Source organism: Pristis pectinata, chromosome 3, assembly GCF_009764475.1.
Source record: "Pristis pectinata isolate sPriPec2 chromosome 3, sPriPec2.1.pri, whole genome shotgun sequence".
Classification (NCBI taxonomy): Eukaryota; Metazoa; Chordata; class Chondrichthyes; order Rhinopristiformes; family Pristidae; genus Pristis; species Pristis pectinata.
Genome location: NC_067407.1, coordinates 62,771,904 through 62,786,154, shown reverse-complemented (window position 1 = coordinate 62,786,154; position 14,251 = coordinate 62,771,904). Strand labels below are relative to the sequence as shown.

The following is a 14,251-nucleotide window of genomic DNA, read 5'->3' as shown; positions in this document are numbered from 1 at the left end:
GAATAGCAAATGACAGAGATGGGAACAAAAGGCTTGCATTTCTTGTTTCTATGGCACCTGTATATATATATATATGATCATAGGATGTCCCAGAGCTAATGAAGTACCTTTGAAATGTAGTCACCATTCTCCTGAACAATCTTTATCTCTCAATCAAAGGAAGTAAAAAAAAATCAGACGAATCTGTCATAATGCTATTTGTGGGAACATGTGTACAGACAGGCAGCTGTTATGCTCCACTCCACATGGTTCTAGCACTATACCCTTGTCAATAAGTAATTGCGGAATCCAATGGACTTCTTTGAAGCACTCTCTCCCCTTGTGTTTCATTAACTGATCTGTAATATCATGACTTGTAATTTTTATTTTAAATCAAGGACAAATGTTCTAACTCAGATAAAACATAGGACATTAACAGTAACTGATATTCTTCCTCTCTCATTCCTTTGATTTTTTTTCTCTCTGGTTTATCGTATCTCCAAGTTTCCTGCATGCAGGTTTTTGCTGAAGGTCCAAATGTACATCATATACCTGTGAGAATTAATACTTGGATAGTTGTCTACTGTATTAATCCTCCACTGAAGTGTGCACCACTTACCATCAATGTTCATTGCTGGTAGAACAAGAGAGATTTTTGGTCTGGTTGTCTTGTTATGGCTGATAGCTGGCAGCAAAAAATGATCCTGAAAAACAGATAAAATAGTTTCACAATGCATTCCATCAATATCAAAAGGTAAGATGCAATTCTTAATTTGGAACATAAATTCAGTCTTAATTTTATTTAATGTTCATAAATTAATCCTTAGTTTATTAAATGAATTAGCTAATGACATGTTAAAGCCCATATGATTGAAAATGGGTAATCCTTCTATTCATCCATTTAGTTTGATCTGGAAACTTGAAGTCCAGCCAAATAAAGCCGTTTCCAACCTTCCCTCCAGTTTTCTCAGCCCCTCAGCTAAAAGCTCATATTCTTGTTGGGTTCCCAGTTCATCGGTTACAACAGTGATCCTGTAACATGAAGTCACCATTTGGAATCGATGATTTGACACAATGAGCATTGAAACACTGCTTGACTGTGATGGCCTGAATGCCTCACATCTGCATGTGCCGTTATCGGCAATGCAAATCATGGTCGATTGTTCCCCTCAATGCCTTGAATCCTCAAGCCCGAGTGCTACTCTACTTCAGTAACTTCCAGTGTGTATCTCATTTCTACTTTGAGCCAGAGAATAACCAACTGATCCAGTGTTTGCAACCACATGGAATGGCTTGTGAACATACTTCATTCAGCTACTAAGTCTCCTTTAAGGCATGAACGAATAGAGAAACTTCTTTTCAAACAAATACAAGTAAGACAGTGCCCAGAACGGCTTGTGCTCAAAGCTTCCAGCAAAAAGAACCAAATAAACAGACAAATTTTTTTGCCAAAGTAGCAGCGAGGCAAATGGCATTGTATTATTTATGTACAACAGACATAACAGCTTCAGGTAAAGGGCAGATGAACACCCAAATACAAATATCCCAAAATGGTATCTCACTTTGTGCTTCACTAGTGAGATGAAATGCAGTGAACAGTGTGGCTCCTGTGGAGAAGAGCTAAAATCACAATGTCATTTTCAGTCTACGTATTTTTTAAACAACATGGTGAGTGCCAATGACTGCCAAACATTCATATAAGCACTAAAATTAATTATTTCGAGTGAGCTGTCTCATTTCTTCATGTTTTAATTGTGAGGAGATTTTAGAGAAACAAAATTTCAATCTCTATAATTCAATCTTTCGAACTATTTCTGTCTCCAATTTAATTTTGAATTTACCTCTGCTAATTTACAATTTTTCTCAGACAATGGAAAGCACCTTATACATTCAATTTTTTTCTTTCTTTACATTCTCATTCAACTCTTTTTGGAAACAAATTATATACAGAAACTATTTCTTCTAACCTACACCTGTATAATGAGCATAAAATGTAGGTAAAGTAGTTCACAGTTACTGAACAAAGTCAATTTTACATTCTTAGATACATAAATGATCAAATTTTTGAGCCATTGCTTTGATAAATCAAAGAAAAACTGGTTTCAAAACATTAAGTTCTTTCAAGTAAACACTATCTTTATCCCACAAGGATAAGATAAATTGTACTGTCGACTTCGCACATTACAACATGGCACAGGAATTGGGAATGTGTTCCAATTGTCAATCATCCTCATTTTCCATTCTGAACTGGAATGAAAAATACTACTTGTTACTAAGCAACAAAATAGTAGCTCTCTACATTACACTATTTTCTCATTTTTAACAATCTTTCTCCCCTGTTATCCCAGGCTGTCTGCATTCTCATAATGCCCCTTGGAGTTATTTAACAAACGTTGCCATCATGCAATGTTAGTTATGTGGCTGAACATTATGGTACAAGGCGGGAATAAAGTTCAAGTCTGCAGGCATCACTAAATCATAACACTCGTGTTTAACTACTGTCAGCAGAATCCTGGATTTCAATGCCAGTGTTTTAAAATTACTCATATTCAGAAAGATTTTTAACAACTGGTGCTTGTGGATTTTTTTAATTGATATTTTTTAAACTTGGTGATTGAACCTTTAACTGTATTAAGTGTGCAAATTCCAGGCAAAGTTTACAAGGAGTGGAGTTGTGCCATTTTATTTGCTTGTGCAAAATCAATTTATCAGTTGAAATTTTCCCTAAAAACCTTGGTTTTGTTGAATTTGGTGTAGCCATGCACCATGGTTATTACAACGTACCTCTGATGGCTCTAATCCATATACAGGTAAGGAATGATTTAAGCCCCATAACCCTTACCAAATAAAAGGCACTCAGAGTAAAGTCTGTCACTAAATGTAATATAAATACATCAGCTCATGCCACTGATTAGTTTGCGGGGTTAAAATGAATTTCCCTGTATCTGAAAGCTTATGATTAACGAGAAGTGGTAAATTGACAATTTTGTAAGGCAGCTGAAGGTATGGGAGATAAAGTCATAGAGTTATACAGCACGGAGACAGGCCCTTTGGCCCAAATGATCCATGCCAATCAAAATGCCCATCCAAGCTAGTCCCATTTGCCTGCATTTGGCCCATATCCCTCTAAACCCTTCCTATCTATGTACCTGTACAATTGTCTTTCAAATGTTCTTAAAGTATCTGTCTCAACCACTTCCTCTGGCAGCTCATTCCATATATGGACCACCCTCTGGGTGGAAAAGTTGCCCCTCAGGTTCCTATTAAATCTTTCCCCTCTCACCTTAAGCCTTTGCTTTCCAGTTCTTGATTCCCCATCACTGGGAAAATGACTGTGCGCGTTCACTGTCTCTCTGCCCCTCATGATTTTATATACGTCCAGAAGATCACCCCTCAATCTCAAACACTCCAATGCACAAAGTCCTAACCCGTCCAACCTCTCTACATAACTCAGTCTTTTGAGTCCTGACAAAATCCTCGTAAATCTTTTGTGCACTCTTTCCAGCTTGGTGGCACCTTTCCTTTAGCAAGGTGACCAAAACTGAGCACAATACTCCAAATGCGGCCTCATCAGTGTCTTGTTACAACTGTAACATTACATCCCAACTTCTACTCAGTTCCCTGACTGACCAAGGTCAGTGTGCCAAAAGCCTCCTTCAACCGAGGACCAAGTACTCCTCGGCACCTCTGTTTGACAGAACTTCCCAGGGCCCTACCGTTTACTGTGAAATTTCTATCTTGATATTTCTTCCTAAAGAAGCACATCTGAATTAAACTCCATTTGCCATTCCTTGGCCCAGTTACCCAGCTGATCAAGATCTCGCTGTAATTCTTTATCATCAACTTCACTGACTATGGCACCACCTATTTTAGTGTCATCTGCAAGCTTACTAAACATGCCTTGTACATTCTCATCCAAACTGTTGATATAGATTACAAATTACAATGGGCCTAGCACCAAACCCTAAGGCACACCACTAGCCATGGGCCTCCAGTTCTGAAAACAACCTTCCACCATCACCCTCTTTGCTTCCTTCCATCAAGCCAATTAGCTAGCTCTCCCTGGATCCCATGCGATCTAACTTTCCATTGCAGCATACCATTCAGAACCTTATCAAAGGCATTACTAAAGACTAGATAGGTTACATCGACTACCATGCCCTCATCGACCTTCTTGGTTACTTCTTCAAAAAATTCATGAGACATGATCTCCCACTCACAAAGCCGTGCTGACTATCCCTTATCAACCTGTCTTTCCAAATGCATGTATATCTTATCCCTCAGAATCCCCTCCAGTTGCTTGCCTACCAGAGATGTTAGGCTCACTGGTCTATAATTCCCACGTTTATCTTTGCAGCCCTCATTAAATAAAGGCACAACATTAGCAACCCTCCAGTCTTCTGGCATCTCACCTGTGGCTAATGATGATGCACACATCTCAGCCAGGGCTCCCGCAATTTCTTCTCTAGTTTCCCACAGTGTTCTTGTATATACCAGATCAGGCCCTGGAGATTTATCTACCTTTACAAGTTTTAAGGCATCTGGCACCTCCTCTGCTGTAATGCAGACTATCCCCCAGACATCCCCATCAACTATCTCAAGCTCTGAAGTCTTCATGTCTTTCTACATGGCAAAACAGATGAGAAATATTCATTGAGAACCTCTCCCATTGCCAGATAATGTACCAGATAGATTTGAGGTTTTCTTGTAGCATTGTAAGGACAAGTAGTATAACTCACAATAAGATTTTGAAGAGAAACATGAAAAAGATACCAAAACCAATACTCAACGGAGACTCAACAGACTGCAAATACTGGAATCTGGAGCATAAAACAAACTGTTGGAAGAACTCAGCAGCGATGGCCTGATGCAGTGCCTCGACCGGAAACGTTGACCGTCCTTTTGCTTCCACAGATCCTACTTAACCCGCTGAGTTCTTCCAGCAGTTCATTTTTTGTTCCAGTTCTCAAAAGAATGTATGTTGAGAAACAAAGGACTGCAGATGCTGGAATCTGGATGAACAACACTATGATGCTGGAGGAACTCAGCAGACCGGGCAGCATCCGTGGAGAAAAGCAGGCGGTCAACGTTTTGGGTCAGGATGTATGTTGGCTTGTTTTGCCACAAACTACTTTTAACCAGTTGGCCACCATCTTGACCTACAATATATTCAGCAGTGACAACCCATGGATCCCAGAAACTATGAACTAACTTCTTTCTCAGTCTCTCATGAATTCAGGTTTCCTTTTTATTCCAAAATCTGCAGCTTTATCTTTGATCTGGGGTGCATCATTTTCATTGCCTTTCAAAACAAGCTGCTTGAAGAGATGGAGCAACACTTTCCTCTTTCATGTTAAAGTAATGAATTGACTTCAGTTCTCTGTTGCATCAGGTCTTCTCATATTATTTTATTACCACGAGGCCATTCTGTCCATTGGATCTATCTCAAGTCTGAAAGCATCCACATCAGTCCCACTTACCCACTTATTTCCCTGTAACTTACACCCTATCACATGCCCATCAACTCTCCCCAATTTTCCTGGCACCTACCTACATTATGATCCTGTGATATGATTTTTATGCCACCTACCCCACTAAAGGGTAATTTATAGCAGCCAATTAACTAACCAGCACATCCTTGGGACGTGGAAGGAAACTGGAGCACCCAGGAGAAATCCACAGTCACAGATAGATTGTGCCAACTCCATACAGACTGCATCGAAGGTCAGGATCAAACCCTGGTTTGCTAGAGCTGTACCGAACAGTGCCAACTGCTGTGCCACTGAGTATTTTGAATCCATATTTCCTTTCCAACCAAAATACCTAGACGAAGGTATTTTGGATGGAAAGGAAATGAAAAAAAAGGGAATTAACTGAGTGGAAAACATCCATGTGAACTTCTTGGTTGACGTCGGGATTGCATTAAAGGAAGTCAGCATAAGCAAGGCAATCACCTAACCAATGTACGGAGCAGGAAAATAGTATGTAGTTGGGGGGAGGAGTTCATTTTTGCAGCGAGGTATGGGACTGATTGTGTAAAACCACGTCAAGTGCGTCAGCTTGGTACAAGACAACTTAATGTTTCTGTTCGTATGCAAATGCCACTTGCTCTTAAACAAACAGACAAACAAAGTCCTGGCACACTCTCCAGATATCTGGAGAGGAAACAACTACAAAAAGATGTTTGAAAACCCACTGATTGCCAAGCTTTTAAAACAATATATCAAAAAGATCAACAATGCTTCATGGCAACATAAGAGTCATTTTAACCACCATTTAATGATGATCTGGAACCTAACCCCTGCTTTTAGTCCACATCCCAAAAGACATATGGTTAAAAAAATTGCTTATAGAAATATGTAATTATCTACAATTAGTGCAGTTGGCTGATGTCTTGCCAGAGTTTGTGTGATAAAAGCATTTTTTCAATTTTGCACAAGGAATTTTCAGTTTTGATCAGTAACATATTGAATAATAGCAAAAATATTTACTGTATGAACAACATACATACAAATGTAGAAATGCCTGCCCCATAATTAAAACTGTTAAATTAGAAAGCCTTGTATAAGAATGACCCTTTTCTCAGTAACTTTCCCCCTCTCTGAAATAGATTGATTTAAAAATTTTATCCTTCGTGATTGACGCTCCCTTTCATTCAAGGCAAGTGGAATAGCTGCATTCTTTTAATACTCCCAATTGTTATGTTAGGTCTGGTTAAATTGGCACTGTCTCACTGTCATATGTGGCACGGAAAGCATTTTCTCACTTCTACAGTTATGTTGTGCAATTGCCCGAGGTGTAATTTAAAAAATATTGTAAGATAAAGAACTGTTCTTTCTGTCCTTAGGCAATGAATCTTGATTACTGCTGCACACATTAAGAGTGCTGTGCCTTTATTTTCTGAAAGAAAAAAATATTTAGGTTTTTAGCTTTTGCACAACATTTAACACCAGCCAAGTGTATTCCAGAATGAAGTACATTAAGTCTGAGTAATGCAACATTTTCTTTATCTCTAGTCCTTACCCAAAAGCACCGTGTGAGTGAGGACTTTCAACAGAAGGGCGAAAGAAGTTCAAGGTGGCTTACCACTATCTTCCCCAGGCCATTCGGGAATGGAGAATAAATGCTGGTTTTATCAGTAATGCTTACATCATGAAAAAAATCAATGTAAAATGGTTGTTTGCACATTCAAAACAAAATGTTTGCTTTTATGTGTTTGGTGTATTTTTGCACAAGTGGCTCCATACACTTGGAACAGAAATTCATACAGCAGACAGCTGCCCAAACTTGATTCTCATCAACTCGGCCACGTCAGCAGAGATGTTACTGTGTCACAGCTGTTTCACATCAGCACTGCCAAGCTGCTTCCATCAACGTACATATTGCAACCATTCTGAAGCTTATGTTACTGTCATGCAAAGCTGCTGGTCATTAAGGTTACGGTAGCAGTTGGTTCAGACAAGGTGAATCCACCACATGAAGGGTCAGAGTTACAAATGTTTCTTGTATAGTCATGAAAAGAAACCTACTTGCTGAACTTCCTTACAACTTTTGCCAGGAGGTTAATAATTCATTGGAAGTGCGCTTTAACTGCTTAGTGATGTGGTGATAACTTCTGCAGAAACATTTTATTCACTTCCCTGCAATGTGAAAATGAGGGCAAAAAAGACAACAACCTTTCTTAAACTCTAATCTCAATGAAATTATACTTCCTTTCTTTCAGGTGAAACATTAAACTGAGTCCACATTACTCTACCAATGAGCATATGGGATCTTAGAGCACAATTTGATGAGCAGGTAAATTTTCCCACTGTCATGGCTACTACTTATCCCTCAATCAATATTTGTAGTTAGAGTCATAGAGTCATACAGCACAGAAACAGGCCCTTCAGCCCAACTCCTCTGTGCCGGCCAAGATGCCCACCTAAGCTCGTCACATTTGCCCAAGTTTGGCCCAAATCCCTCTAAACTTTTCCTATCCACATACCTGTCCAATTGTTTTAAATGTTGTTACTATCCCTGCCTCAATCCCTTCCTCTGGCAGCTCGTTCCATCTATATACCATGCCATTTGGAAAAATTGCCCCTTAGGTTCCTATTAAATCTTTCCCCTCTCACCTTAAACCAAAGTTGTTGCATAATTGCTAAATGTGGAATCTTGCTGTGTGCAAAATGGTTGATGTACTCTCCTCTGTTTCAGCAGCGATTACATGTTGAGTATGTTAAGTACTTTGACATTTCCTAAACACCACTGCTGAAAAACAATGTCCTTAATGCAAAGGAGTAGTTTGGGGTGGTGCAAACAGGGAAAGGGTGGTAGTTTCAAAGGAGAAATTCCAGAGATTAGGTTTTTGCCAAATGAAGGCCATCAACAGTGTTACAATTACATCCAGAGATATCAGTTTCTAATTTACAATGTCGACGGCTATTCTTGTAGGCCTTATGGCATTTCTTCCATGAAGGTCTTCCTGATTTCCATCTTTCTTTAATCAGTTAAAGCAAAATCAGTCTTTACCTGAAATGTCAACTTAGCTTCTCTCTCCACAGATGCTGTCAGACCTGTTGAGTGACTCCAGCATTTTCTGTTTTTGATTTGATTTCCAACATCTACAGCCTTCTTGATTTTTCAAAGTGAAATATTGAATGGACTAAAGTTGGAAGATTGGCAGTTCTGAATCAGAAACTCAGAACACCAACATTGTTTCATCTTTCACCATTTAAAAACACTCTATTTCTTTTTTTCCCACCTAAGTAGGTCTCATGCTTTTCCACATGACATTCCATCTTCCATGTCCTCGACCTCTCATTTAACAAGTTTCTGGTCCCCTGAAGCCTCTCTGCACCCCCACAAGTCACATCATCACCCAGCTTTGTATCATCAGCAAAATTGGTCATATTACACTTGGTTCCTCATCGATACCGTTGACATAAATTGCAAACAGCCAGGTACAATCCTGACCTCCCATGCTGCCCATGTGGACTTTGCACATTTTTTCTGTGACGGCATGCTTTCCTCTGGGTGCTTTGGTTTCATCCCACATTCCAGAGACATATGGGCTGGTAGGTTTACTGGCCACAGTAAGTTGACCCAAGTGTGTATTTGAAGGTTTGGAACTGCTGAGGGGTGGAGATGATGGAAATGCGGGGAGATTAGATTACAGGGGGAAAAACTGGTGAGGGGATAAGATTAATCTGAGAGCAGGCATACACTCAATGAGCTGAACTGGCCTCCTTCAATGTCGTAAAGAAATATGAACCAGCTTCAGTCACAACACCAAATCTCTGGGGCATCGACTTAGTCATAGCCTCAAATGACTCATTCCTTCCAAGTCTGTTTTCCATCCTTCAACCGATCCTCAGTCTATACCAGTATATAACACCCAATCCATGCACTGCAGTTTTGCTTAATAACTTCTTGTATGGCACCTTATTGAAAGTCAAAATATACCACGTCCACTGGTTCCCCCCTTGTCTCTCTGATTTACAACCTCAAAATAAACTCAAACAGATTAATCAAAGATCATTTCTCTCTCATAAATTCACGTTGACTTTGCCTGGCCCTATTATTATTTTCTGAGTGCGCTATTACCACTTAATAATACATTTTTGCATCTTCTGTACTGATGTCAGGCTAATTGGTCTAAGTTCCCTGGTTTTGCTCTCCTTCCTTTCATGAATAGTGGGGTTAAGTTGGTGATCTTGCAATCTGTGGGATCCATTCCAGAATCAATGGAATTTTGATAGAAGACAACCAGTACACTATCTCTACAGCCACCTCATTCAAAACCCCAAGGTGCAGGTCATTGGGTCCTGGGGATTTACCAGCTTTAAATTCCACTAATTTCCCCAACACTTTTTTGTTTAGAAAATCTAAGGGGGATGTTGTCTTCTTCCATGAAGACAGACAGAAAATATTTGCTACTTTCTCTGCCATTTCCTTATTACCCAATACAATTTTTCCTGTCTCTCCAAGTTGGAGTTTGAGTCTTTTTATTGAGAGAAGGGTTTACAGAGTGTTTTAATTTTTCTTACAAGACTACCCTTGTGTTCTACTTTTTCTTATCAATGTCTTGGATCTGAATTTTGAAATTTCCCCAGTCCTCAGGCTTACTGCTCTTTTTGACAACATTACAAGCCTTTTCCTTTGATACAATCTTGAACTTTTTCTGTTGTGCTTTTTTTTGCCTTAAAGTGATAAATATTTTCTGTAAGCAAATACCTTGCTTTCAGGAAGCAAAGCAATCACCTTTTTAATGAAGTTTCCCAATTTACCACATTCAATTTGTGCTTCATTCCTATCTTCTCTGTTTAGACTTCAACCCTGGTTTTGTAGCGGTTGTTACCGCGGAATAAAACAAGACTCTACTCGGAGGATTGCCAAACAGAACTGGTTTATTTTCCCGCCTTGCGCGGGCCCTTTAAGGGAGAATGTTCCTGCCCAAAACAACTGGCAATGACGTAAGTCCTACGTCATCAGGACTTTCCCGCGCGCGGGTTCTCCCCGTCGCTCGGAAAGACGAGGCCTGCCGCCATCTTGGGCCTCGTCGCTCCGACGCCCAGGCGCGACCCGACTGCCGAGCCGGTTCGCCTGACTAGACGGTGAGTTGCCACACAACCCCCCCCCAGAACCGGCGAGACAGTCCCCAAGGTCCGTGGGCTGTGTCAGCTGCCGCTTAGGGGGGCGGCCTCTGCGTCGCGGCGTGGCAACCTCGACAGGCTGTTGCAGATCCAAATGGGCCGGTTTGAGGCGGTCCGCCGTGAAAACCTGTTCCCTGCCTCCAATATCCAAAATAAAAGTGGATCCATTATTCCGTATGACTCGGAACGGTCCCTCATATGGTCGTTGCAATGGCGCCCGAGGTGTGCCCCTGCGAACGAAAACAAACTTACAGTCCCGTAGTTCCTTGGGCTGGCAGGATGGGGCTTGACCGTGCCGTGAGGTGCGAATCGGGGCCAAGGCGCCAAGCTTCTCACGCAGTCTTTGTAGGACTGCTGGGGGTTGTTCCCCTTGGTCCCGAAGGGCAGGTATGAAATCCCCGGGGACAACTAGTGGCGCCCCGTATACAAGCTCAGCTGACGAAGTGAGGAGGTCTTCTTTGGGGGCAGTGCGTATGCCGAGCAGGACCCAAGGCAGCTCGTCAACCCAGTTAGGACCCTTCAGGCGGGCCATCAAGGCCGATTTCAGATGGCGGTGGAAAACGTTCCACCAACCCGTTTGATTGAGGATGGTAGGCCGTGGTGGTGTGCAGCTGCGTCCCTAGCAGGTTCGCTAATGCAGCCCAGAGACTGGAAGTGAATTGGGTGCCTCTGTCTGAAGTGATGTGGGCCGGAACGCCAAAACGTGAGACCCAAGTTGTGAGCAGCGCCCGGGCACAGGAATCAGTTGTGATGTCAGCCAGGGGGGTTGCCTCAGGCCACCTCGTGAACCGGTCCACGATGGTAAGGAGGTACCGGGCTCCTCTTGAAACCGGCAGAGGGCCCACGAGGTCGACGTGTATGTGGTCGAACCTCCTACGGGTAGGCTCAAACTGCTGTGGGTGGGACCTTGGTGTGTCGCTGGATTTTTGACGTCTGGCAGTGCGGACAAGTCCTGGCCCACTCACTGACCTGTTTGCGCAGGCCATGCAGACAAACTTGCTGGCGACCAAAGTCGGACAGTAGATCTGATGGACGGGTGTGCCAACCCATGTACCGGAGTCAAAAAACGCGTCTCCGCCAGGCTGCAGGGACTATAGGGCGGGACTGACCAGTCGCAACGTCGCAAAGTAGGGTCCGCTGACCTGGACCAACCAAGAAATCTCGGAGCTGCAGACCCGAGACTGCGGTTCGATAGCTGGGCAGTTCGTCGTCGGCTTGCTGTGCGTCAGCTAGGGCCGTGTAGTCGACACCCAAGGATAGGGTTGTGGATGGTTGGTCTGGAAAGTGCATCAGCAACGACATTATCCTTTCCGGAGACATGTTGGATGTCAGTTGTGAACTCGGAAATGTCGGATAAATGTCTCTGCTGACGAGCTGACCAGGGATCGGAGACTTTGGAGAAGGCAAAGGACAGAGGCTTATGATCGGTGAAAGCGGTGAAAGGCCTGCCTTCTAGAAAGTATCGGAAATGCCGGACCGCCAGTACAGCGCTAGAAGTTCCCGATCAAAAGCGCTGTACTTCAGTTCGGGCAGTCTAAGGTGCTTGCTGAAAAATGCCAAGGGTTGCCAGCGGCCTTCGAGTAGCTGTTCCAGTACCCCACCCACCGCGGTGTTGGACGCGTCTACCGTGAGGGCAGTCGGGACGTCAGTCCTGGGGTGTACCAGCATCGTGGCATCTGCCAGGGCGTCTTTGGCCTTAACGAAAGCAGCTGCAGCCCTCGTCAGTCCATGTGATGTCCTTGCCCTTACCAGCCAGCAGCGAGAACAGAGGGCGCATGATACGGGCTGCTGCAGGGATGAAACGATGGTAAAAGTTGACCATCCCAAGGAATTCCTGTAGGCCTTTGACTGTGTCGGGGCGGGCAAAATGGCGGATAGCATCCACCTTGGCGGGTAGGGGTGTTTGCCCGTCGCTGGTGATTTTGTGGCCGAGGAAATCGATAGAGTCAAGTCCGAATTGGCACTTGGACGGGTTGATCGTGAGGCCGAAATTGCAGAGGCGGGAATACAGCTGGCGGAGGTGGGAAAGGTGTTCCTGGCGGTTACGGCTGGGCGATCAGTATGTCGTCCAAGTAAATGAACACGAAGTCCAGGGTCTCGGCCTACCGCGTCCATCAGCTGCTGGAAGGTCTGCGCGGCGTTCTTAAGGCCGAACGGCATCCGAAGGAATTCGAACAGGCCGAATGGGGTGATAATCGCAGTTTTGGGGGACGTCATCTGGATGGACCGGGATTTGGTGGTATCCCCTAACGAGGTCCACTTTGGAAAAGATGCGGGCCCCGTGTAAGTTCGCTGCGAAGTCCTGGATGTAAGGGATGGGATAGCGGTCCGGGGTGGTGGCGTCATTCAGCCTGCGGTAGTCGCCGCAGGGCCTCCACCCTCCGGTGGCTTTGGGGACCATGTGCAGGGGGGAGGGCCCAGGGGCTGTCTGACCTGCGAACAATCCCCAGCTCCTCCATGTGACGGAACTCTTCCTTTGCCAGGCGGAGCTTGTCTGGAGGTAATCATCGTGCTCGGGCATGAAGGGGTGGCCCTGTAGTAATGATGTGGTGTCGTACCCCGTGTGTGGGCCTAGAATTTGTAAACAAAGGTGCCAAAATCGATGGGAATTCGGCTAGGAGCTTGGCGAAATCGTCGCCAGAAAGGGAAATGGAGTCCAGGGCGCGGGGCTGGTGGGCTGATTTCTCCCAGGGGATAGGTCCGGAGAGTGCTAGAGTGGACTAACTGCTTCCTTCGCAGGTCGACTAACAGGTTGTGGGCCCGAAGGAAACCGGCTCCTAGAGGATGGTCGGGCGACGGTGGCAAGGGTAAAGGTCCAGGTAAAACGGCTGCCGCCAAAAGTGTAATTGAAGCGTACGGGTGCCGAAAGACCGTATCGTTTGTAACCGTTGGCAGCATTGAGTAGAGGACCTGGTGGCCTGTCACGAGTGTCGCGGCCTGTCGGGGGCAAAATACTGACCTCCGCTCCAGTATCAACGAGGAAACGCCGTCCAGATTTCTTGTCCTGAACGAAGAGGAGGCTCTGTCGGCGGCCAGCCGCCGTAGCCATCAGTGGCGGCTGGCCCTGGCGTTTCCCTGAAACTTGCAGGGTGGGCGGCATCGATGGGCCTCCACACCCCACCTCTGATGGTAGAAGCACAGCTGGTCACCCAGCGTCGTCGTCTGCGTTCCTGGGGCGTGGTTGCTCAGTTGCTGGGGCCCGGGCGAGGCGGGCGTTGGGCTCGCGGCCTGGTGATTTGACTGACAGACGAACCGCTCTCGCGCTTGGCCCTCCACAGGACATCTGCCCGGGCGGCCACCTCACGGGGGTTGCTGAAGTCGGCGTCAGCTAACAACAAGTGGATGTCATCGGGGAGCTGTTCGAGGAAGGCCTGTTCGAACATCAGGCATGGCTTGTGTCCCTCGGCCAATGCCAGCATCTCATTCATTAGGGCGGATGGGGATCTGTCCCCCAGGCCATCCAGATGAAGCAGGCGGGCGGCGCGCTCACGACGGGAGAGGCCGAAGGTCCGGATCAAAAGGTCTTTGAAAGCCGGGTACTTATCTTCCTCCGGAGGCGACTGGATGAAGTCTCCAACCTGGGCAGCTGTCTCTTGGTCCAGAGAGCTAACCACATGGTAGTACTTTGTGGAGTC

General features: G+C 44.7%; 1 protein-coding gene across 1 annotated transcript in view; it reads right to left on the bottom strand.

Annotated features, from left to right (window-relative positions):
• Positions 1-14,251, bottom strand: part of atf6 (activating transcription factor 6) — a 248,852-nt gene that overhangs the window by 66,980 nt on the left and 167,621 nt on the right. Inside the window, exon 15 of the mRNA XM_052012103.1 lies at positions 599-683. Coding sequence (XP_051868063.1) covers positions 599-683 — 85 coding nt within the window. The remainder of the gene's footprint in view (positions 1-598; positions 684-14,251) is intronic.